The sequence below is a fragment of the Elephas maximus genome, chromosome 19 (genome assembly GCF_024166365.1).
Source record: "Elephas maximus indicus isolate mEleMax1 chromosome 19, mEleMax1 primary haplotype, whole genome shotgun sequence".
Classification (NCBI taxonomy): Eukaryota; Metazoa; Chordata; class Mammalia; order Proboscidea; family Elephantidae; genus Elephas; species Elephas maximus.
In genome coordinates this window covers 52,162,529-52,186,823 of record NC_064837.1, presented here as the reverse complement: position 1 = coordinate 52,186,823, position 24,295 = coordinate 52,162,529, and the positions used below count along the sequence as shown (strand labels likewise).

The 24,295-nt window shown below is 52.6% G+C and overlaps 1 protein-coding gene across 1 annotated transcript in view; it reads right to left on the bottom strand.

The window, feature by feature from the left end:
- Positions 1-24,295, bottom strand: part of WNT3 (Wnt family member 3) — a 52,774-nt gene that overhangs the window by 5,569 nt on the left and 22,910 nt on the right. The window contains exon 2 of the mRNA XM_049860496.1: positions 3,129-3,370. Within this exon, the coding sequence (XP_049716453.1) occupies positions 3,129-3,370 (242 nt within the window). The remainder of the gene's footprint in view (positions 1-3,128; positions 3,371-24,295) is intronic.

The following is a 24,295-nucleotide window of genomic DNA, read 5'->3' as shown; positions in this document are numbered from 1 at the left end:
TCCGTGCCATCAGCGTTGGAGCCGAGTTCCTAACCAGGAAGGCAGTGACCAAGGTCGCTCTTCCCCTCCCAGCTTCCAGGCAAGCCAGGGTTTTGGACTGAGAAGGCTAAGCCCCTCCCAGGAGTATCCTGCTGCAGTTCTCTCGGGTCAGCCCCAGGCCAGCATCCAGATAGGGACACAGGGGAGAGTCTCAGGGGTGCCCCCAGCCTCATTATAGCAGACACCTTTGAGTGCTGTAGACGCTACGCCCCCTGTGGCTTAGCCCATTTAATCTCTTTAACCTGTGAGGCATATATTTTTATTGTAGGCCCATTTTGCAGATACAGTCATTGAGGATTAGAGAGGCAAAGGCTGAGAGACCAGCGGTCCACCATCTCCCTTCTCAGGCGAGGAGCCCGGTGCAAGGAGGTGACCTGCCCAAGGCCACGCAGGCCGTAGGCCCCCGGCCTCCTTTTCTGGGCTGTGGCTCCTGCGTGAGTGCCAAGGGATGCTGAAGCTCCGCAGACAAGAAGGGAGCTGGTAACCCCTCGTGGCCATTGCTGCCCCTTTGGAGGCCCCAGTGTTCTCGTGGGCCACCTGTAGAGGTGGGATCCCTTCCACCTCCACTAACGGACAGGAGGAGAGTGCGGAGCAGGACCTGCGGGCGCACTGGCACCTGCGCGGCAATTGATGGACAGCGGGCGAGGGTGGCTAAGGCCTGGAGCCCTCTGCGCCCCGCTGCCCTTCTCGACCCCATTCCAGCTCCCTCGCACTCTCGGCGCCGGGACCGCGGAGGCCGATGCGGATTTGCAGGGCCGGGCGCCCCTCGCTTCCGGCCGGTCCGCGGCAGCGGCGGCGCCCGGCCGGGACCGCAGTGGATTCCCAGCGCCGGGAGTGAGGGGCAGCGGGGGCGGGGCGGGGATTAGCCTGGGAGCGGCGCTGACAGCCCCGCTGTGCCGGTCCCCGTCCGGCGGGGCCCGCTGGGCCGCTCAATCCGCCTTTGTTCGCGCGGTGTCACACCGCATTACCCGCATAATGCGGCCGCCGGGCTTGGGCCGCCAGGCCGGCCGCCACCGCGTAGCAACGGGCGGCTCCCGCGGCCGGGCCGCGCCCCCAGCCCCGGCGCCGGCCCGCGAAATCCCCATTGAAGCGGCGCCCCCCGCCCCCGCGCCGCGCCGAATGGCCAGAGGGCGTGTGAATGGCTCGGCGGGCGCGGGGCCGGGCCGCGCGGCAGGGTGCGGCGCTCCGGCGCTTTTCAAGCCGCCTAAGCCCTCCGGGCCGGCCCCTCCCGGGGACAGCGGGCTCGGGCTCGCGGCCGGCCGCCCCCGCACCTCCCGCGCGCCGCCTGCGCCCCTGCCGGCGGGGCCTCTCGCCTTTCGGCTTCCGACCCCAGCACCCCTGGCGCCACCTGGGCAGCTCGGGCCCCAGCCGGTGCCAGCCCCGCACCCGGCCGTCCTCCGCCGGCGGGCCTGCCTTACGCCGCCCCTCGGGGCAGACCCAAGCCCGGGGAGCCGGCTCCCGCACTCCTGGAAGCTGCGCGCCCCCGAAGAGCCTAACTCCCTGCCATCCCGGGTCTCAAAGCGGTGGCAGGGATGAACCTTTGGCCGTCCGCCCAGCGGGCATGGCCAGGGGCGACGTGCAAACAGGGGGCTGGGTTCACGGTCCGGGCTCTGGGCACGGGGATGCGTGTGCGCGCGTGGGCCTTCTTCCCGGGAGACCCCGGGGCTTTCATCAGATTCGCCAATCAGCCCCCGACACAAACCCGCCTTCTGGCGCTTTAGGGACGAAGGCATGTTGCAGAACCTACGACGGCGATTTCAAACGTTAAACACAGACAGGAGTGGGTAATCTCAGAGAACTGGTTAATGTACGGAGCGGGGAAGAGTACTCGGAAGGTGAGTCTTGATCTTGGGGAGCGCGTCTAGACGCGGAGGCTGTTTGATTAAGCGCTACCCCGCCGGAGGTGGGGCACAGGAAGGCGGGGAGACTTATGCACCCGCAACATCAGGTTTGAAATGCAAACGCCGCCACTTGGCCCCAATTAGAGGCCAAACCTTTTATGTAAACAAGGAATAATTAGCTTTGGTAGTAGAAGCGTAAACAGAGTTATCATCCATTGATTTGCTAATTGCCCTTCTGTTCCATGGCAATAGCCAGCATTTGGCCCGTGGATCCTAGAGGCGCGGAGCACCTGAGGCGCAGGTAAATGAGATCTGCACTCTAAAATGGGGGAGGAGGTCAGCTTCCCCGCACCCCCAGGTCCAACAGGCCAGTCAGATCCCTTTTCTTCCCGGCTGTAAGTGCAGCTCCTGTCACTTCCCACACTTCCAAAATGAGCCTGGATGGCAAAGACATAGTGGTGTCGGGGAGGGCTTGAGTTGCAGTCGACAGAGAAGGGGCGGGTCAGCCCAGCTGGTATCCTTAAATTCCTGGAAACTGCAGTTCCTCACTGAGTCGCTCGCCTTCAGCCCCAAAGTCCCCTTCTTGGGAGTTGTTACCCGATCATCCCTCCCTCCAGATACCTCCATGTTTAATGTCAAGCCTTGGGACTCCTTCCCGTTCTGCCAGTTGGACTCCCAGACTGCAAGATGGCTGGAGAATTACCTAGAAGCCAGTTTACTGTCTAGCCCCACCACAATTTCTTTCATCCTCCATCCCCACCAGCCCCAGGTGGCTTCCCCAGCTCCAGAATTTTCCATATGGGAGGGACTGGGGAGGTGGCAATGCCCCACCCCCACCCCAAAGCAACACTTGCGTAGCACTTAACACAGCATTGGTGAAATGTCACCAACGTCCACATCAAAGCCTGCCCTTCCCTGCCTCTTGGAAAGCCAGGAAGGAAGGCCATGGCCTCCTTGATGCCTCTCCTGGGATTTCAGGATCCCCGAGCATCTCAAGGATGTCCAGCCCCTAGCAACACCTGGGAAGACGTGGCAGAAGGTAACAACCTGGATGGCTCTGTCTGGAGAGGGAGCAAGCCATCTTTTTATGGGTCTTGACCAGCTTGACTGCCCTCCCTGGGTGGCCCTGGACTCAGCCGAGGCCAACCACGCTAGGGCCTCAAGGTTGCTGAGGCATCCTGGGGTGGAAGAGCCACCTCGTCCTGATGCCCTCTCCCACCTGCTACCTGGCCCAGAGGCAGTCAGTACCTTTGTCAAGGACTGGCCCGAAGATGGCCAGGCTGTCGTCTATGGTGGTGCAGTTCCAGCGGCGGCCCCGGAACTGGTGCTGGCACTCCTGGATGCCCAGCTTTACGCCCTCGGCCACGCTGGGCATGATCTCGATGTAATTCCGGCAGAAACGCAGTTGCTTGGGGACCAGGCCTGGGATGGAGCCGCAGAGCAGGGGCTGTGAGCCCAGGGATGTATACTGCTGGCCCAGGGCCAGGGACCTGTGGGCAGACAGAAGGTGGTGGTACTGTGGATACAAAGCGCACCGCCCAGCATGGGCATGATTTCTCCTTCCTGAGTCCCCCGGGGCAGGTGCAGGGAAGAGCAGGCCCGTGCTACCTTCAACCTCAGGAGCACACTGTCTCTTGAAGGGCAGAGCTCTGATCTAGGTAAAGCTGCCCCATAACATGGGCACATTTAACTTGGAGGGGGGTGGGGACCAGCAGAAACCTCTCATGGGGGTAATTAGGGGCAATTCGATGCCATGAAAGAACCGTGGACTGGAAAGATGGTATTTGGGGCCTAGGTCAAGTCCCTTCCAGTCTCTGGGCCCAATTTCCTTGCTGGGCATTGAAGGGGTTGGGCTGGGCCATCTTCTAGGAAATCTAGAATTCTGGGGCCACATAGAGACTTCCAGTGACCCATGGGAAGGAACCCAAACCTAAAAGGAGGGAGGAAACAGGAGCTGGTCTGGCCCCACCTCCATCTCAAGCCCCAGCAGGGAGTTTGCACTGCGGGGTGCGGGTGTGTGCACCCATGGCAACACTCCTTAGCTTCATCCCCCAGATGCTGATTCCCCAGCCCAGAACCCCCCTCCCCTGCCAGTGTCTCTCCAGAGAATCAGTGGCTGGCACTGACTTCTCTGTCCACCAGGCCTCTGTGACAGATGGTCATCTGTGCCGCTACTCAGAAGTTTCTAGAGTGCCACCTCTTCTCTCACCAGAGAGTGGAGCTTGACTTTTGTTTCAAGACAAGTTTAGCTCAGAATCAGGAGGGAGAACACCCCAGTTCTCACTCCCTACACTCAACATTATGTGGCCTTGGTCAAATGACCCCACTCTTCTGCCACTCGGATTTTATAGTCAACAGAAGGAAGGCCTTGGCGGTGGGTGGGGAGGCATGATGAGAGTTTAAAATACTGGAAGACCAAGATGCTGTGGGCATCACTACTCTTCCACTCCCCACCCCCTTCTCCCCCAGGAACAACAGGAAAAACACTGTGAGCAAGAAGGTAAGAAAATGATCTGTGGGTCCCAGTAGACCCCAAGGGCAATTTTGATCAGCCCTATATGGGGGCAGCTTCCAGAGGGAGCTCTCCAGAAGGAAGCTGAGAGCAGAGCCTATGATGCTGCCACCCCTAGGGCCCCACCTGGATTTGGTCCTGAGTGTGGGGCCATGGGGGCCACCTCTAAAACAGTATTGTGATTAATGAGTACAGAGTTTCTATCTGGGGGTATGGAAAACTTGTGGAAATAAATAGTAGTGACGATTCTAAAGAAAAAGTGTGTGGTGACGACTCCCTGCCCCCTCCCCCCACGCTGGCCTGGCCCCTGGCTGTCCACAAGCAACGCTGGAAGACGTGGCACCCACTTCCCTGCTGCAGGACCCCTCTCAGAGATGCCCCTGGCTGGGCCCGAGGCAGGGTCCCTCTGCTGCTCCTGGGTGTCTTCCGCCCTCCCTCAACTCTCCCTCGGCACCCCTAAGTATCCTCCCAGAGCCCTCCCATCTCCTCACCACAGGTGCCTCTGTCCTTGGCTGTCCCTAGAGGTGTTGGGGGGGGGCCCTGCAGTGCCTATGCCTCCTTCAGCCTGGCTTCCAGCCCACACTATGAGCTCTAGCCTGGGGGGAGCTCTAACCTGGGCGGGCCTGTCTCATGAGCCCCTCTGGCAGTCCTCCCCCCCGCCGCCCCCATTTCCTTGGCTGCTCACAAGACAAGGCAGGTTCCAAGAGCTCTGGCCTCCCTTTGCCCAGAGAATTAAAGTGGAGCCCTCAGGGTCCTAAGGGAACTTGGCTCTACACCACCCCCCCCCCATTGTTTTCCTTCTTCACCCTTTCCCGCCTGTCCTTGCACCTGTCCTGCCTTTCCTTACACCTGTCCTGTTGGCACCTTCTGCAGGTTGGGAACCCTCAGGCTAAGCTGGAGGCCGAGCTCTGGATCAGAACAGGAACCCACAAGATGCCTGAGCTGGGAGGAACCTTAGGAAAGTGCAGAGCCCGTTGTACAGATGAAAAAGCAGAGGCCCAAAGAGAGAAGTGACTTTCCCAAGGCCATGGAGCCAGGTTAGATCCTGTGGTTTTCTACTACAGGGAACAGGGACTGAGGAGAGGGAAAGCCCTGAAAGCTCTTCATCTCCAGTCTCAGTGAGGCTGCTCCTCGCCATACCCTCCAAGGCACACCTCTCTCTGGTTTTACCAATCCTTCTCAAAAGGTCCCAGGTGGGGCCTTCCCTGCCCAGCCAAGCCCTGGGTGCTTGCTGACATGGCTTGGTTAACTGCAGAGTCGCTCCCAAACACCTCCCAGCAGAAGACACCACAGTCCTCTCTGCACCCCTTTCGGACTCCAAGCCCCTCAGATTTAATTGCAGTCTCTCCTCCAGCCCCCGGAAACCCTGGTGGCGTAGTGGTTAAGTACTACAGCTGCTAACCAAAGGGTCAGCAGTTGGAATCCGCCAGGCGCCCCTTGGAAACTCTACGGGGCAGTTCTACTCTGTCCTACAGGGTCACTATGAGTCAGAATCAACTCGACGGCACTGGGTTTTTTGGCCTCCAGCCCCCGGTGCATAGTGGTTAAGAGCTCGGCTGCTAACCAAAAGGTAGGTACTTCAAATTCACGAGCCACTCCTTGGAAACTCTACGGGACAGTTCCACTCTGTCTTATAGGGTCTCGATGAGTCGGAACCAACTCGACAACACCTAACAACAACCTCCAGCCCAAGCCAGTTCCCTCTTGTCCTCTGCAGTCACATTCAAGGCTAGCAATCATAATGGCCATGCTTATTTAACACTTCCTCTGTGCCCCTGAAAGGAGCCTTGGTGGCACGGTGGTTAAGCACTCTGCTGCTGACCAAAAGGTTGGCAGTTCGAACCCGCCAGCTGCTCTGCAGGAGAAATATGTGGCAGTCTGCTTCTGTAAAGGTTACAGCCTTGGAAACCCTATGGGGCAATTCTACTCTGTCTTACAGGGTTACTGTGAGTCGGAATCGACTCGATGGCAATACATTTGGTTTTATGGGTTGGTTTGGTGTGCCCCGGTCACATGCTTGCTCTCATTTAATCCTTGCAACAGCCCTGTGAAGTGGGCGTGGCCTTCCTCATTTATGGTGGAGGAAACTGAGGCATGAGAAGGTGGGTGACTTAGACAAGGAAGTGGTGGTGTCAGAATTCAAACCCTGAATTGGTTTGTCTGACTCCAAGTGTGATGTTCTCACCACCCACTTGACCCTCCTCCTCTGAGAAGTCCTCCCCAGCCTCAGAGACAGGGAGTTATTCTCGCTCCTGCCACCAAACCGTGTAGGCTACCAGCTGCCCAGCCCCAGCCCATCGTGGACCTGGGAGCCTGGCTGCTGATCTCCGGCAATTTACTTAACCTCTGTGTGCCTCAGTTTCTTCATATGTCAAATGAAGATAATGAGAGGAATGAATGATGTAATCTGGTGCCTGGAATATGGTAACCCTCAATAAATGGCAGTCATTGTGGTCACCATGTGTTTAGGGACTATCCCCAGCACTTTGTCCCCTGCCTTATCATCAACCTCATTCCTTCCACCCTCTCGTCCCTGACCTGGTAGAGTATGTCAGAATTTTCAGAGTCCTTTTCCATCCATCACTGGAAAGGGGGGATGCCTTGGATCAGAGCAAAGCTGGCCCCTTCCCTGGCAGCTTCTTCTTAACAACGGTGGCTGAGCAAAGATACTGCCATCTGACTGAGTGTTAAAGGTAACCCTAAGGGCACAAGGACATTTCCAGGATGCTCCGTTCACAGGTTTCAGCTGGGACTGGACATCCTGCTAGTAATTAGCTGGGCAAAGGCCTCTGGGGATGGGGACTTAGCTCCATGGCTGGCATTGGGACTAATGAGGCTGTGGCCATGGGATTGATTTCTGCAGGATAGCTGCCGTTCCCAAGGCTGTCCCAGACCTGAGTCTTCTACCTACACACTGCTCATGTCTGAAATTCCACCATAACAGACACATGGCTTTAACTTCAGACTCCTTGTCCCCATTATTGAAGCACAAATGGGGGAGGCAACACAGTTCCTTGTACCAAAGTGTGAGCGGCTTTGGTTCACCTGGTCTAGCCCTGCTGAATGACTGCAGCCCAGAGGTTTCACCCCTCCACACCTCCACACATGCCAAGCCTCTGCTGGAGTGCCCGTCCACTGCCTGATTCCCTAGCAAACATCTCGCCCATCCTTCAAAGCTTATCCTGGGTCACCTCCGTTCTAAAGACTTCCATGGGCTCCTACACAGAAGTCACCTCCCCTCCCTCTGTACCTTGTTCAGACCTTATTACAAAGTGCTGAACTGAGTTGTTTCCAATTTCATCTGTCTGTGTTAGGGTATATTCCCTGAGGACAGAAGTTGCATCTCCCCCCTACCATCCCCCACCCCATACCCGCCCATGTGCACACCCTCACGAGTGTGCTTGGCCTAGCAAAGGACCAGGTACAACATAATAGATACTGGATGATTCTCGACGGAAGGAATGAAGAAACAGGTCTCTACTGGGTTGAATAGTGAACCCCCACAATTCAAGTCCTTCCCAGAAACTCAGAATGTGACCTTATTTGGAGATAGGGTCTTTGCAGATGTAAGTAGTTAAGATCATACTAAGTTAAACCCATTGCCATCAAGTTGATTCCAACTCATAGCAACCGTATAGGACAGAGAAGAACTGCCCCATAGGGTTTCCAAGGAGCGACTGATGGTTTCCAATCACTGACCTTTCGGTTAGCAGCTGAATGTTAACCACTTCACCACTAGAACTCCCCGTACTAGATTAGGGGGGCCCTAAATCCAATGACTCTTCTCTTTCGTTCTGTTGTGCATACAGTCGCAATGAGTCAGAACTGACTTGACAGCACCTAACACAACAAATCCAATGACTGGTATTCTTATAAGAAGACCATTTAAGACACAAAGAGACACCGAGAGACACCATGTGAAGATGGAGGCAGAAATTGGAGTGATGCAGCTACCAGCCAAGGAATGCCAAGAATTGGGGCAGCCACAAGAAGACTCAAGGAAAGATTCTTCCCTAGAGCCTCCAGAACTATGAGAGAATAAATTTGTGTTGTTTGAAGCCACCCAGCTGGTGATAACTTGTTACGGCAGACCCAGGAACCAAATACAGACTCCTTCTCCAGAGGGCCAGTCTGATGCCCCCACCCATCTTGTACCCCCTTCACCCGCACTGGCCAGGCCTCCGGAGGCTCTGCCTACACACAGGACAAGACTCCTCGGTTCCGCCAAGGAAGTTCCTAAGTTTAAGATCTGAGATGATAATGGCCAAGCTCCCAAGGGAGGTAGGACCCGCCTGGCATGGGCAGCTGATGAGGGGGAGGGCGGAGGGCACTGCCAGGCCTTCCCAGCTGGGCCAGGAGCTATTTATACCCAGCTCCTAGCCCTGCCCTACCAAGGGCCCCCCTGCAAGGACAGCTTATCCTCCACCCCAGCCACCCACCACCCAGCTGGGCTGAGGACGGAGCAAGCAACGGGCCTCTCATGGAGACTTCAAGGTTGACTTCTTAGAGTGAAAACGCTCTCTCCAAACAGGGTGGACTTAAACGTGGTCGAGTGTCCCCTCATCAGACCCCACCCCCTACCCCAGTTATTTGTCAATACTGGGACAACACTTTTGTCGACAGGGGGCCAAGGGTGGGCCTGGACCGCAGGCACAGGACAGAGACAAACTTTATCTCTCTCTTTTTTTTTTTTTAATATTTTGATGATTTTGGTGGGGGGGGTTTCTTCATTATTTTTCCCTGAGAACTTGTAGAGAAGTACAATGTGGTTTTGTTTTTGGATACTAGTGATTTTTAATAAAAAGTTTCATGAGACTAGAAATTTAATCTAATTTTTTTTAACCTTTCATAGATAGGAAAATTAAGGAGCCCTGGTGGCAGGACGGTAAAGTCTTCTGCTGCTAACCAAAGGGTTGCCAGTTTGAACCCATCCAGCAGCTCCAAGGGAGAAAGACCTGGTGATCTGCTTCCGTAAAGATTACGGGGGCAGTTCTACGTGGGGTTACCATGAGTCAAAATTGACTCGATGGCGCCTAACAACAACAATAGATAGGGAAATTATTTTTAACAGGTACCCTTGGTAATTTATAACTGCTCTGTGATTCTTCTTGAGTCCATGAGTCAAATCATTGTATTTATTGGGTGCATTCTCTGAGCTAGGCATGTTCTATGATTAGCAATACAGGAGTAAATGAGCCATCCCCAAATCCCTGCCCTCAGAGTTTATACATGTTAGATTCAGGTAGCAAGATAATAAGCAAGTAAAACATGTAGCGTGTCAAATAATAAGTTTTATGGGCAAAAGAAAAGGGAAATAAGGAGTTCAGTGGGGGGTGGGTATGGTCTATAGAGCACAGCTGGAAAAGATGATGCTTGAGGGTAAGCTGATGCCCAAGAGGGTAAGAAAGTGAACCACATGGATATCTGGGGAAAGGGTATTGCAGGCATCGGAACTAGCATGATGAAATTTTTTCTTAACTAAAGAACTCAGGTCACTGACCCTAGGTGCTGAAGTGACTTTGCATCACAACAGATGGTGAGACCCCCAAAGTGCCCCATGTTGTATGTCCCACTGGTGTCCAGGCGACATTGTTGACTCTCAGATTCCTCCATCCACTTAGCAATGATCAAGCCCGACTGAGAGGAGTGCACACGGCACTGTCTCCATCCTGCTGCACTTAGTGACCCCTTAGAGTTTGGAGTCTGGCACCCTAACCAGGTAGCCTCTCCGGGTCTTGGAACCTCTCGGCATTTCAGGATTTTGGACATGGAGGGGGCCTCAGGGATCTAGTCCAAGGTGTTTTTTATTCATTTAGCTATTTTTCTCATGAAATCATACACCACCTCACCCCTCTCCGCTGTACATGAAACAGATTTAAAAAAAAAAAAAGAAGAAGGGTCTGGAGCCCCATCCCTCAACTTTTCCCTAGTGCCCTCACCTAGGGCCCCTCTGCACAATTGGGTTCGAGAGCCACTGGTCTAGTTTAATCCCTGCCTTCTATAGATGGGAAGACTGAGGCCCAGAGAGGGTTTGTCATTTTCCTGAAGTCACACAACAGCTGGTATGGAAGAGGGAGTGGAACCCAGGGCTCTTGGTTCTCACTGTGCTGCCTGCCTCCCCTGGGGGAGGATACTACCCTTTTACCATCTACCAGTGCCTCTAACCTGAGGGATGATAAATGCATGTTCCAAGAAGCATCTCTAGGGGCTGGGCACAGACCTGTAAGTAGTCTCCATGTGGCTGGGGTTGTGGAAGGTGGACTCTGGGGCGGCAGCCCAGGGAAAGTCTTCGGGGCTCCCCTCCTCCTGCCTCCAGCCTTGGGTGAACTTTCATGACCAAGCCTTCCCCCATCATGCCTTTCTTGGAAGCATGGGCCGTAGGCCCCTTTGCCCCACCTTTCCCCACTGGCCAGGCCTAACCTTCTCTGCCAGCCCCCAAAAGAGGGTATCCTAAGATTCTGACCCCAAGGCCTGGTGTCTCTTAAAATGGTGCTGAGAGGGACGGAGATGGGCAGGGGCAGAAAGGAGTCAGAAACCACCTCTTCTGTGGCCATTTGTCCCTCTCCCCCTCCAGCAGTGACCACAGTGTTTCTGTAGACCCAGTGCTCAGTGCTCCACCTGCTGGCTCCTGGGCAGTACTGGACAGAGGCCCTCCCTGCTCCTGGTCCAGAGGGGCCCCACTCTGGCATGGGGCAAGACCAAAACTTCAAGAAGGGGAAGAAAATGCTTGAGAAATGGGCAGGAAGTAAAGAACCAAGTGCTGACCTTGGAATATAGGGCCACTACCGTCCCACTTAGATCAAGATACCACTTGAGGTTGTTGTCATGAGGGCAGCCAACAAGTCCAGGGGCACATATGCATGGTGGGCAGGGCAGGGGCAGGGGCTGGGCATGGGGGCCATGATGTACCCAACACTTGGAGCTTCCAGAGAGCCCAAACCCAAAGTGATGAGGCAACTACTGCTCCTGACATGGGCGGCAATGGACCCTAGACTCACCCTGATGCCTTGGCAGGAAGCTGGTGACAGAGTAAGAAGCAGGACCATTCCTCACCTGTCCACAGTTCCTTCCCTGCTGGGCACAGGTCTGCACCTTTCCATCATTTTGGTGCAAAGCCAAGAACTGGAGGAGCTGCTCAGTCCAAAGTGGAGCCAAGGTCCATGGAGATAGCCTAGATCTCCCAGCAGATGCCTTTCATCAAAGAGGAGGAGAGATCTCCCTGGACCTTCCCATAAATTGTTGGTTCATTCACTCAACAGGTATGGATAGGCCATCTGGTTCTCATGTGCCTCCAGCAGAGGCACCCTAATTTATATAGAGGAAGGGCAGGGTGATGTTAGGGAGGGCCCTATGCACTAAGCTCAGACCCAGGGCCCAGAGCCGAGTCAAGGAAGGTAGTCCCCACATCAACTCCTGCTGGGTTGCCTGGCTTCATCTGGCCCCAGCCACCCAGACTGGGGCTCCATGAGGAAAATAAATATGTGGAGTGAATGGGGGGCCTGTCCTTGGTGGAGTAAAAGTCTTCCCTTGGTAAACAAATTTGTTTGCCGCCTATGCACTCAACATGCATTCATTGAGTGATGACTCTGGATTTGGCAGAGTGCCAGGCACTAGGACCAGGTAGATGAATTAGGCCACACCCTTTTTTTTTTTTTTTTTTTGAGGAGTATCCAGATCAGGAGGAATCTGTCAATAACAGACCAACAAGCATTTCTGGAACATTCACTGGATCTGGGTGCCATGGGGTTCTAAGAGGTGGTCCCGAGGCACTATAACTTATAGCCTGAGTAACCACCAGGCCAGGGAGTGCATGGTAAGCGCAACTGACTTCTGGAACGTAGAGTGTGACTAGGTCTTCACCAGCTGTGATCAGGAAGGCAGCCCAGGTCAGGGAACAGCCCTAACAAGGAAGTAGGAGTGAGACTGTCAGCTGGTCTACCCCAGCTGAAGTCTATAGGAGTTGTGCATAGGCTCAGAAGAGGGGAAAAGCCTAGAAAGGGGCCCTGGGTGTCATACTGTGTTCTGGCGACCCTTGCAATCATGGAAGGTTCTTGAGCTGGGCTTGGGAACTTTAATCTGTTAGTCATGGGTCATCAACCTTGTAAAACAAGGCAAGGGGGTGAGTTCTAGACACTGAGACTGGGAAGCTGTTGGGAGGCCAGTGGGAGAGTTGAGGCTAAAGAGATTCTCAGGTCCGGCTGCACATTACAACTATGTGGGGAGACCCTGATCTTCTTGGTCTGGGGTACAGCCAGGGCCGAGAGCCTCGCACCCAGGTTAACAGGGTCTGGGGCAGTGGTTCTGGGGGAGTGGCATTAGGAGCAGAGAGAAAGCAAGGACTAAGGATCAGGAGCTGCTAGGTCACATGTGAAAGAAGAGGAAGGAGGAACTGATAACAAAGGTTTTGAGCCATGGTTACCAGAAGGATGGAGATGACATCAACCAAGAAAGGGAGCATAAGGGCCAAGCAAGTTTGAGAACAAAGACAAGGAAGTTTGTGGGGCCAGTGAGGCCTCCAGGCAACCATTTCAGACAGTGCTGTGGTGCAGAGCTGGAGACCAGGAGAAAGACGGAGGCTAGAAATTCAAATGTGGGATCTCTGTCCTGGAGCTGACAGCTGACAGATACTGACCTCCCCAACGTGCACACAGGAAAGGATGAGACAACCCATGAGCTTTGTGTTGGGGGCAGCGAATGCCATGTGCCAAGGGAGAGGCCCCAGTGGTGTTGCACAAGTTGGGACTCCCTTGAGAGGGAGGATGGAGCCCTGGGAGGTCAGGGACCTCACACCTGGTGAGCTAGAACCTCAGGCCAAGAGATGGGAGGGCTCTCTAAAACTCTGCAGGAAACAGGCTGTGGAGCCTGGCCCAGCAGACACTGGCAGCAAGCACCCAGGTCTGGCTTCTGTTTCCCAGTATTCGTGACAAGGTCCCAATGGAGGCATGAAGGCAACATACTTGGACAGAATGAGTCACTGTGCCCTTCCCTCCCTCTGCCTCATTCCCTCTTCCACTTTCGTCCCCACCCTCCTAACCTAGAGAGTGCTTAGATACATCCAACTGCCAGGCCACAGCTGTGTGTCCTCCAGGGGGGACCTCTCTATTCACACAGGTGGCCCTCCCAGTCCTAACCATGTTCTGAGCCTATACCTCAGGTTGGCACATCTGAAATCTGGGCCTTTGGACTTGGGTCACCCTTTGAACTGTGTCACTGACCATGCCCTTCAACTTGTAACTTTGTACTGTGTCACTGACGTCACCATGACCTGGCAAGAACAAGAAGGCAGGAGCCTGGGGGTGAATGTGAGGAGAAGGGGACATTCCTGGTTGGTGGTCCACACTGCCACGGATGAAAACCCCACAAAACCAAAAGAAAAGGCTATTCCTTCCCATTGGTGGCAGCCAGAGAGCCTGGGGGTTGGAGAATGGGCAGGAACTCCCAACTCCCCTAACTCCCTAAATTCTCCAACACAACTCACTGGCCCTCCTGGCCCAGTGGCCATGTCTACATTCTGTGACTGACTTTGATAATTCTCTTCCGCTCCCCAACTTCTAGAGGCCCACTTCGAGGGCCAAGTGGGGCCCTTGGAGGGCTGGCACACCCCCAGGGGCCACCTGGCAGCCCAGGGGAGGAAGAGAAGGATGTGGACAGGAGCTCTAAGCAGAAGTCAGTCAAGGAAGAGGGTGAAGAGGGTGGAGGTTGCCCTGCGCTCCATCCTAGGTGCCCTGTGGGATGTTTCTTTGGGGAGATAGAGGAGGGAGGGGCAGAGCAGGTGGGGTAGCCGAGCTTGGCTGAGCTTCTGTTCTCAAAGTAGCTCCTGGAGCCCTGGCCCGTGGCTGCCGGCTGATCTGATAAGATTTGACAAGGTAGCCTGAAAAATGTTGAAACCTGCAGAATGTTTAAACCTGTTTTTTGTTGTGTTGTGAGCATGAGGATTTTTTCTTTTTTTCTTTCCTCATTTCACAGGAAAGTGGAGTCCATCAGAGTGGAGAAGGGGAGGAGAATGGGAGAAAGACTGTACCCTTCACCAAATGAGGAGGGATGTGGGGTGCAGAGCAGGAAGGCTAGACCTGGGAACCTCAGAACAGAACCTTAGGGAGGTGGAAAGGAGGGTGAGAAGTGAACAGGAAGAAGAGGGAGGAGAGAAGGGGGAGAGAGGCGAGGGGGACACAGGGAAGAAAGGATCCAGCCTGGATCTGCCTTGGGGTCGAGATGGAAGAGTATGGTCCTCCCTCAGCTCCCAGAGGATCCTGTGAGCTGTGATGTCTTCCATCAAGCAAGGTGTTCACCCAGAAAGACTCATGCACCAGGAGACAGGGCAGAGATGAGCTTAAGTGGGTGGCCAGAGAGGGACGGTAGGGCAGGGCCAGGCCAGGGCCACACTTCTCAGGTCCCCAGAGTGCTGTCCCCTGATAGGTACCAAGACCACAGTCAACCACAGATGACCACAGAGGTGGGAAATAGCTCCCAAACCCCTCTTTCAAGAGCTGGGCCTGTTTCCTCAACTTTGCCCTGAGCACTTGAGGGCATAAGGGTGAGCCCAACGAGCTCACACTGGTTCAGGCAGAGTCCTCCCACTTTGGGGCTTGAAGCTGTGGTCCAGCCTCTGCCTTCAGACATGTAAAGGGTTGTGATAGTCTCTATTTACAGATGAGGCAACTGAGGCCCAGCGATGTTAACTGACTTGCTTGGGGTCACAGCACTCCTGCCTGTTGGTTTCAGATGACTCTCTCATAGCTTCCTTCATACGGACCTACTCTTTCCACCTAGAGAGGTACCGAGCATTCTAGAAACCATGGTGGGATGAGGTGTCCCTGGTATGCTTATTGGGTACAAGGTAGATAGTCAATAAACACCTGTTGAATAAACGTCTCTGCCTAAGGAGGTTCCCTTGCTGGTCTTTTGCTTGGTGGTGAGGGGGGTGGCTGGGAAGGGCATAGAAGTGCCCTGGAAAGGCTTTATAAAACGGTCACACATGTTCGGTTATCCTATTACAGTGCTGTTAGTTGCCGTCGAGTTGCTTCTGACTCATTGCGACCCCATGTGTGCACAGTAGAACTGCTCATAGGGTTTTCAAGGCTGTGACCTTTCAAAAGCAGATTGCCAGGCCTTACTTCAGAGGTGCCTCTGGGTGGGTTTGAACCAGCACTTAACCATTTGTCTATCAACGGACTTCATTACAGTGTTAGGCCATAGAATATCAAAGCTGGATGGGACCTTTGGCACTATCTAGTCCAGTTTCTCAGGGGAAACTGAGGCTCAGAGAAGCAGCGTGACTTGCCCAGAGTTCCTCCAGTGGCTGGAGGCAGGGAGTAGAGCTCAGGCTTTTTGAGCCCCAATCAGAAGAACTCTGTCTCCTTATACCAGACAGTTCTTTCTCTTAGCCTCTGGTGGTCCGAGGGCTGCAGCTTCATTCAGTACACTTGTATTAAGTGTCCAATGTATACAATATGTAGCCTCCGCACTCCTCAAAGGCTTCCACTCTGGTTCGGGAGAGACATTCCACAGATGACCACAGTCACTGACAGAGTGTAAGAAGTTCCACCTGGGATAGAAACCACAAGGGATAGGAGTGCTGAGGCAAGAGGTACTGGGAGAAAGCAAGGAAGACATCTTCAGAAGGGTGACATTTGAGCTGGGCCTTCAAGATGAGTTCAGCTTGGATATCTTTTTCTCCTGGAGCTCTGCCATTTGTTTCTTTGCCTTCTACTCCACCAGTCATAATTCTAGTTTAAACTTTTCCTAAGCCATGTTTGCATCTTTAGCTCATTGTAGCCTTACAAAACTTTTTTTGTTCCCAGCCCCTCCAGCCCTTAAGTTACAGAAGGCAGGGATTAGTCTTCCATTTTACAGATGGAGATATGAGGGCCCTACAGGTTAAGGTTGCTCATTTTGAGAAGTCAATTCTGCTAGCCCAGTTCTAATAGTAGATAAGACATAACCTGCCCAGTCCACTCATTCATCTTGAACTCCTATTCATCCACCAAAGCCCAATATTAAAATCCCCTCTCAAAGTGTCCAGTTTAAACTGGGCTTTCCCTGAGTTTCCCTCTGGGCGTTTCCCCAGCATCCCTCATGGGTAACCTTAATCACATGCAATTCAATTGTCCATTGACCCTGTTTTCCACTAAATGGTGAGTTTTTTGAGACGAGGAATTATTTCTTCCATTTTTATATGCTGAGCAGAGTGCCTGGCTCACCAAAGGAAGGCCACAGCACCCCTGTGAGGATCTCCTTGCTGCCTCTTGCCATAATGACTAGCTCCACCTGATTGCTCCAGCAATTCTCCTCACCTTCCCCACATCCCAGAGGCTGCCATCATGACAAGCTGAGGGTGCGTGGTAGCCATACCGGATCTCGGGGCCAGCTCCACGGTCTAGCTTGTTCTTAAGAAGCAGCCCAGTAAGGAACCTAGAAAGCAGACCTGCTTGGCTGGGAGCTCCCAGCCAAGCAGCTCTCCAGGGTCCTCAGAGAGTCATCGGCCTGGTTGGTGTCTTCATTCAACCAACATTTACCCTGGGCTGGGTGCTGGGAGCACACAGATGTAGGTGGGACACTCCTGGTCTTTGTTGTTGTTTTATTACTGTTGTTGTTGAGAATATACACAGCAAAGCATACACCAATCCAACAGCTTCTACATGTACAATTCAGTGACATTGACTACATTCTTTGAGTTGTGCAACTGTTCTCACCCTCCTTTCCTGAGTTGTTCCTCCCCCATTAACATAAACTCACTGCCCCCTAAGGTTCCTATCTAATCTTTTGAGTTGCTGTTACCAATTTGATCCCATATAGATAGTGCTTAAAAGGCAGACATTTTTACTAGTTAAACTAAATTAGTAGTGGTTTTATAAAGACTTCAGGGGATATTTTTGGTTTAAGGTTTAAATATTATCTCAGGGCAACAATTTCAGGGGTTCATCCAGCCTCCTTGGCTCCAGAAAGACTCCTGGTCTTTTGAGAGCTCCCAACCAAGTTGGAGGAGCTGCCCTGAGGTAGTCGCCGCCTGCCCCGCATATCGGGACCCAGGTCCCTGACACCCTGCCTCACACTCAGACAGCACTGACCACCTGGTGGTGAGGGTAGGGGACTCAAGGACTTTACCCATCTCGAGTGCCCACCCACTCCCCTACACCATGCCCTTTAGAAAACCAAGGACCTGCATTTACCAGCTGGCTGCTAGGGTCAGGGATGCAAGAAAGTGACACTAAGGTGCCTGTGGTCAGACCCCTTGGGGTGGTTTTGAAAAATACACATACCTGGGCTCCCAAGCCAGACCTGCTGAATCATATGCTCAGGAAACTAGATCATTACAACCTTTCCCAGAAGTGGGAGAATAAGAAGGTACGTGCTTCCTGAGATGATGCAATATGAAGTACCCAGCATCTCCCATGAAGCCCTCTGGCCAAAGATGTTTAACTGGAATCTAGCCAAGCCTTGAAAAGTAACTTTCAGCTGTCAGGAAACACAGGAGATAGAGGAACAAACCAAAAGACACCATGAAGAAGGAAGCAACCAGACACATTCAGAATGTGGGCCATTCTGCAAGACTACTGGCCCAAATGCTTCAGAAAGTCAATGTCATTTTAGAAATGTGTGTGTGTAGGGGTCAAGGGTGGGGTGGGGTGTGGGTGTTTTCGACTAAAAGGAACTAAAGAGATATAAACATCAAATCATTGGATCCTGGTTTGAAAATCCTAGCCGTAATGGCATTTTGAAGATAGCTGGGGAAATTTGCATCATTAAGACTCATTAATAACTTTGTTAAGTGTGACCAGCTGTATGTGCTCATGAGGGAGAACACCCTTAGATTTTGGAGATGCAGGGGTGAAGAGTCATGATAGCTGTAATTTACTTTGAAATGGTTCAGCAAAAACAAAACAATTTATACATACATGCATTTTCCCCGCCAACACACCTACAGCACAGCCACCACCTGTCTTTCAGTGGGTGCTGACGTGATACTATGATGCTGAACAGTCTTCAGTGGAGCTTCAAGACTAAGACAGGCTAGGTAGAAAGGCCTGTCAATTTACGTTTGAAAATCAGTCAATGGGGAGTGGGGGGTAGGGTTGGGGTGGGCGGGGGAGAAGGGCTGGAGGGAGGCGCTGTGTCAATCCCTCTGCACTAAGGGCAACGTTCCCACTCCTGCCTCTCAAGGTGGGTATTTCCACCACATTCCCAGGAGACCTTCACTGTGCCTCATCCCCCCACAGCGCTGAGGACGCACAGATAAAAACAGCCCTGCCCAGCACCTGGACTTCCCCGCTCTATTTAGGGAGGCTCCACTCAGTTCAAAGTGGCAGCTGCCCCACCCACCCAGCCCAGTTCCTGGTTCCCAGGCAAGGCTGCCCAGAGTTAGCCTCGAAGTCTCCCTTTGCTAACATACATACCCATTACCGTCAAGTTGATTCCAACTCTTAGTGACCTTGTAAGAAAGGGCAGAACTGCTCCCATAGGGTTTCCAAGGCTGTAATCTTTACAGGAGCAGACTGCCACATCTTTCTCCCACAGAGCGGCTGGTGGGTTCCAACCTCTGACCTTTGAGGTAGCAGCTGAGTGCTTATCCACTGCACCACCAAGTCTCCTTTCCCCCTTTGCACTCTCCACTCCAAATCCATCAGCCTTCAGTCCTGCTGCCAACTGCCCTGCAAGGTCTTCAGATTCACTCCCTCTGTCCTCTCTTCTCAAAAGGCTTCTTGTCACAGGCACCTGGGTTCTGTAAACATCTATTTAGAGCCTATTAGGAACTGTATTCCAGGTCTAAGAAGCCCCGGTGGTACAGTGGTTAAGCGCTTGGCTGCTAACGTAAAGGTCAGTTGCTTGAACCCACCCAGCAGCTCAGCTTCAAGGGAGAAAAGATCTGGCAATCTGCTCCCATAAAGATTAAACTGCACCCCACCCCGCCCCACTCAAAAAAAAAGTTGCCATCTAGTTGATTCCGACTCATAGCAACCCTACAGGACAGTAAGGATTACAGCCTAGGAAATCCTATGGGGCCGTTCTACTCTGTCATCTAGGGTTGCTATGAGTGGGAATGTATTCAAGGCACATGACAATATTCAGGGTCCACTGCTGGCCAGGCACTACCTCATTTAAATGTTCCCCGCACTGAGAGGTCTGATCCTTGGTTCTCAACCCTGGCTGCACTTGGAATGGCCTGGGGAGCTTAAAAACAGGGATGCCTGGATCCTATTCCCAGAGAAGAGGATTTAATTGGTACAGATGGTCTCCCTTCTTGATTGTAAGGACCCATTAAGACTGAGAAGCCCTGCCTACAGTCACAGGCAAGGCAGGACTCAGGAAGGCTCTGGGACCTGCCCGAGGGGGACAGAGCTGGGGGCTCCTCCAGCCTGTGACATCCCACTGGGCCCCCACCTCCTCTTTCTCCTGGTTCCCATCTATCCTTTCCAAAGTCAGGGCCAACCACTGGCTCTGTCCTCTTCCTCTCATGAAGTAGCCCTCCATTATCGTGGCTGTCTGGGCCTCTCCACAAATCTCTGACTTCACAGCACCGGAAGCAAACTGTTTTTGACCCAGCAGCACATCAGTAAGAAATGTTTGGGCATGCCTCTCCGTTTACATACACTCAGGTTAGATCACCACGAATCACTGCACTCCTATATTACGGCGTTACAAAACACATGGAACACCCTTGGAAAAGGACGTGATAAAAAAAGGCATTTCACAAGAAGCTGTTTCCTCCCACAGCCAAACACATGGTCTGGTGACCCCCAGCCCTAGGCCCCGGGTTTGCTTTTCCACATCTGCCTGTCATTCCTCCTGTCCTCTGGTTTTTCCTGTCTCTTCCCCCTTCATCCTGGTTTCTCTTTTACTTTTCTCAGAGATGCAAACAAACCCACCTAGGGGCAAGGTATCAAGGCCTGTCTCCTACTGGAATTCCACATCTTTATCAGTTCTTAAGGAGGCCTGGTGGTGCACTGGTTGAGTGCTCAGCTGCAAACGGAAGGGTCGGTGGTTCGAACCCACCAGCTGCTTCCGGGAGAAAAATGTGACAGTCAGCTTCCGTAATATTACGCCTTGGAAACCCTATGAGGTCATTCTACTCTGTTCCATAGAGTCAAAATCAACTTGGTAGCAATGGGTTTGGTTTTTGGTTTCTCAGTTCTTGCCCACAGAGATTTTTTCTGCCCAGGACTTTGCTTTGCTCACTCCTCTCTCACCTGGAATGCTTTCTCTCCACAAATTCATGATCCACTCTGCTTGCAGTACCCTCCCGGTTGGAACTCACCAATAGATCCTCAGGAAGGAAGACCTGCTGATCTGTTCCTGTAAAGTTACAGCCTAGAAAACCCTATGTGGCAGTTCTACTCTGTCACATGTGGTCACCATGAGTCAGAATCAATTCAACAACACACAAGGCACACAACGCCGGTCTGCTCAGCTCCCCCATCGGTCCTCGCCTCTCTGCTCTCCCCTCCTATCTGTGCAACACCCTCTCGTCCCACCTGAGCAGGCCCCCTGCCTGCCCGAGGGCTGGTGCCCAGGGAACTTCTGTATTTTCAATCTTGTGTTGTAGTCACTTTCATTACTAAAGTAGATAGGCATTTCTTCAAGGGGGAAGATACTTTGGACACAAAAGATAAAATCACACACATACACACACCCCTCAATAGCAACCACTGAAAGTTAAAAAAAAAAAAAAATTAATTACCTATTTTTCTACAAATGAGAAATGTGCTTAACATGAGGGGTGAGATATCACTTAAGGCTGAACAGATAACGTCACTGACCCACACCACAGCTCACAGAGGCCCCTTCCTTGCCCCCCCCATCCTTGCACTGATGTCTCTAGAAATGCACCCTGGCCCTTGGGCCACTCGGGCCTTCAGGAATCACCACAGCCTAAGAAAGAAGGTCCAAATCGCCCACAGATGGGGGGGACACAAAACACAGGGGCAGACGGGCTTATGGGGACACTTGGAGCTGTAAATGAAATAAAAGGGAACGTGTTTACAGATGCACACCCAATGGTAAGATAATGTGGGATGTATTAACTTGGGTGAACAGTGGTTACTAAGGTCTTGAGGGCTAGTTTACTGACCTCTGCTATAAGTAAGGTGGTAAGGGAGCCCGTTTGCTAGGGCACACGGAATGGGTTTCATTATCAATGATACTAAAACAACAACAAAAACCAGTTGCCATTGAGTCGATTCTGACTCATTGCAGCCCCATGTGCGTCAGAGTAGAACTGTGCTCCCCAGGGTTTTCAGTGGCTGATTTTTTTGGAAGTAGATCACCAAGCCTTTCTTCCAAGGCGCCTCTGGGGGGGGACTCAAACCACCAGCCTTTTGGTTAGCAACCGAGTGCTTAACCATTTACACTACCCAGGGACTCCCATTAATGATAACAGCTAACAGTTATTGAGCCCTGACGGTGTGCCAGGCACTATGTAAAGCACCTTACACATGCAATATCCTTTAATTTGCCAAACAACCCTCTGAGGTAATTATTACTGCCATTTGACAGATGATGAGGCCAAGTAACTTGTCTGAGGTCACACAGCTAGGAAGTGGTGGCTCTGAGATGGCTAATAGAGCAATGAGGGGACACATTTCTTAGGAGAAGGGCTGCATTCAGCATGTTGATGAAGGGCTGAGGAGGAGGGAAAGAAGTGCTCGGCTCCACCCTGCCGTTCAGGCTGTCCTCTGGATTAACAGCCCTGTAAATTCAAGCACCAGAGCCCCTGCCTATTGATCATTTATTCTTTTAAACATTGTCATGTATCTTCCACGCTTGAGTTTATTTCTCTGTATCTGAGACGAGGCCCTAGACCCACTCTCGAGGCATCTGTAGGGGGAGGGGAGAACCCTCTGTGAGGACTGGAGGGATTTGTGTGGGTGATACCAAAAAAACCCACTGGTGTCCAGTTGATTCTGACTCATAGCATCCCTATAGGACAGAGTAGAACAGCCTCATAGAGTTTCCTAGGCTGTAATCTTTATGGAAGCAAACTGCCACATCTTTCTCCCGAGGGGTGGCTGGTAGGTTCCAACCGTTGACCTTTAGCTTAGTAGCTGAATGCTTAACCGCTGCACCACCAGGGCTCCTTTTGTGTAAGAGATAGAAGACATGAATTCAAGTAGATCTTGCCTCTGTTCATAGAGAATTCAATGCGGCAGGGGGCTCATGAGTCCTCTTCCAAGATACATGGCCCAGCAGACTTTGAAGTATGTGGGCACTGAGTTCCCAAAAAAGGCCAGGGTAGATGACGCACGTTCAGCGGCTTCCAGTTTGCAAAGCATTTCCCAAACGCCATTTGGGTTGATTATCTCAACAGCCCTAAGACAAAGACCCTACTGACTCCACTATACAAATGAGGAAGCTGAGGCTCAGACAGGGAACCATAAGCCAGTACATGGTGGGCGTGGGTTTCACCCCCACCTGTCTGACCCCTAAACCATACTGTTGGTATTTCACTGTCCTGCCTATATCCCACCCCCAGGTGATAACCAGTTTATTTTGGCAGAACGCATTTATTCAGCACCCACTGGACTAGGGACGATGAGGGGATGACCAAGACATTGTCATAGTCCTTACCCTGGAGGAGGATGTAGCTTAATGGGGGAGGCCATGCACACAGGAAACGGGGGACGTTAGCAAGGAGATGAGCCAGTTTACAACCTGTCCCGGGTAGAGATGGGGAGGCCAAGCAAAGGAGGGTGGAGGAATGGAGAACGGACAATCTACGAGGTCTTCAAGGGGTGTGCTTTGAGGTGGACTTGATGTTCTGAGAGAAAAGGAAGAGGAAGGGCATTGCTGGGGCATTTACGTGGCTCTAAACACCAAAACCCAAGGAAACAGAGAAGATCGTAAGGCAGAGCCTAAAAGATTTGAGGTCAGCTGGCACACAGGAAAGGGGATTCCAGCATGTTCACCTCAGAAGCTAGGGATGCACCTTCCAATCCCTGATGCCCTTTTATAAATATCCCTAACCTATGGCTCCCGACTGTCAGGAATTTGCCTTTAACCTGGATGACCTGCCTGGGTAAAGGTGAGCGCAGGTGTCCTGCCTGCAAACATTTCCCGGGCACAGGCAGGGCCCTGAGCGAGGTGCTGTGGGTCGTGATCCCAACCTGAATTCCAGGGTCTCTCTGCCTGTTCTGCAGCTTTCCTGACTCACTGTGATTTTTCTGCTGTGCGTTCGCAAAGCGAGTCCCACCTCAGTATCTTTGTCGTCCTGGGCCTACCGTGAAGGTGATAGCAGCCCCCAGCCCTCGCAAGTAACTCGTTTTCACTCACTTCTGCACTCTCTCTCTCTCATACATACAGACACGCACAGACACACACACACACACACGCAAGTAAAGCCCAATCACATAGTGCAGTGAATTTTCCATTGTGCTGGACTAGATAGAGAATTAAAAAAAAACTGATCAGGTTCTCAGTGGGCTTGTTGTTGGTGTTAGCTACTGTTGAATCAGCACCCATGTGCAACAGAAAAAAACGCTGCCTGGTCTGCACCATTCCCATGATCACTCCTGGATCCAACCCTTGTGGTCTATAGGGTTTTCATTGGCTGATTTTCCAAAGTAGATCGCCAGGCCTTTCTTCTTAGTTCATCTTAATCTGGAAGCTCCACTAAAACCTGTTCAGCATCATAGCAACATGCAGACCACCAGTGACAGATGGGTGGTGGCTGCGTGTAAGGCACATTGGCCAGGAATCAAACCCGGGTCTCCTGCTCGGAAGGCGAAAATTCTACCACTGAACCACGACTGTCCCCTCTCAGCTGGGTAGGTGTATGTAAAAAGAAGTAGAACTGCCACCCAGTCCTGGAGTGGGAAGCAGTATGGTCAGTGCTTGCAGCCAGGGCTTAGTGATCAGGTTGGCTGGGAGTCCTGCCCGGTTGCTCTCACCTACTACTGTGTCCCTACGGGAG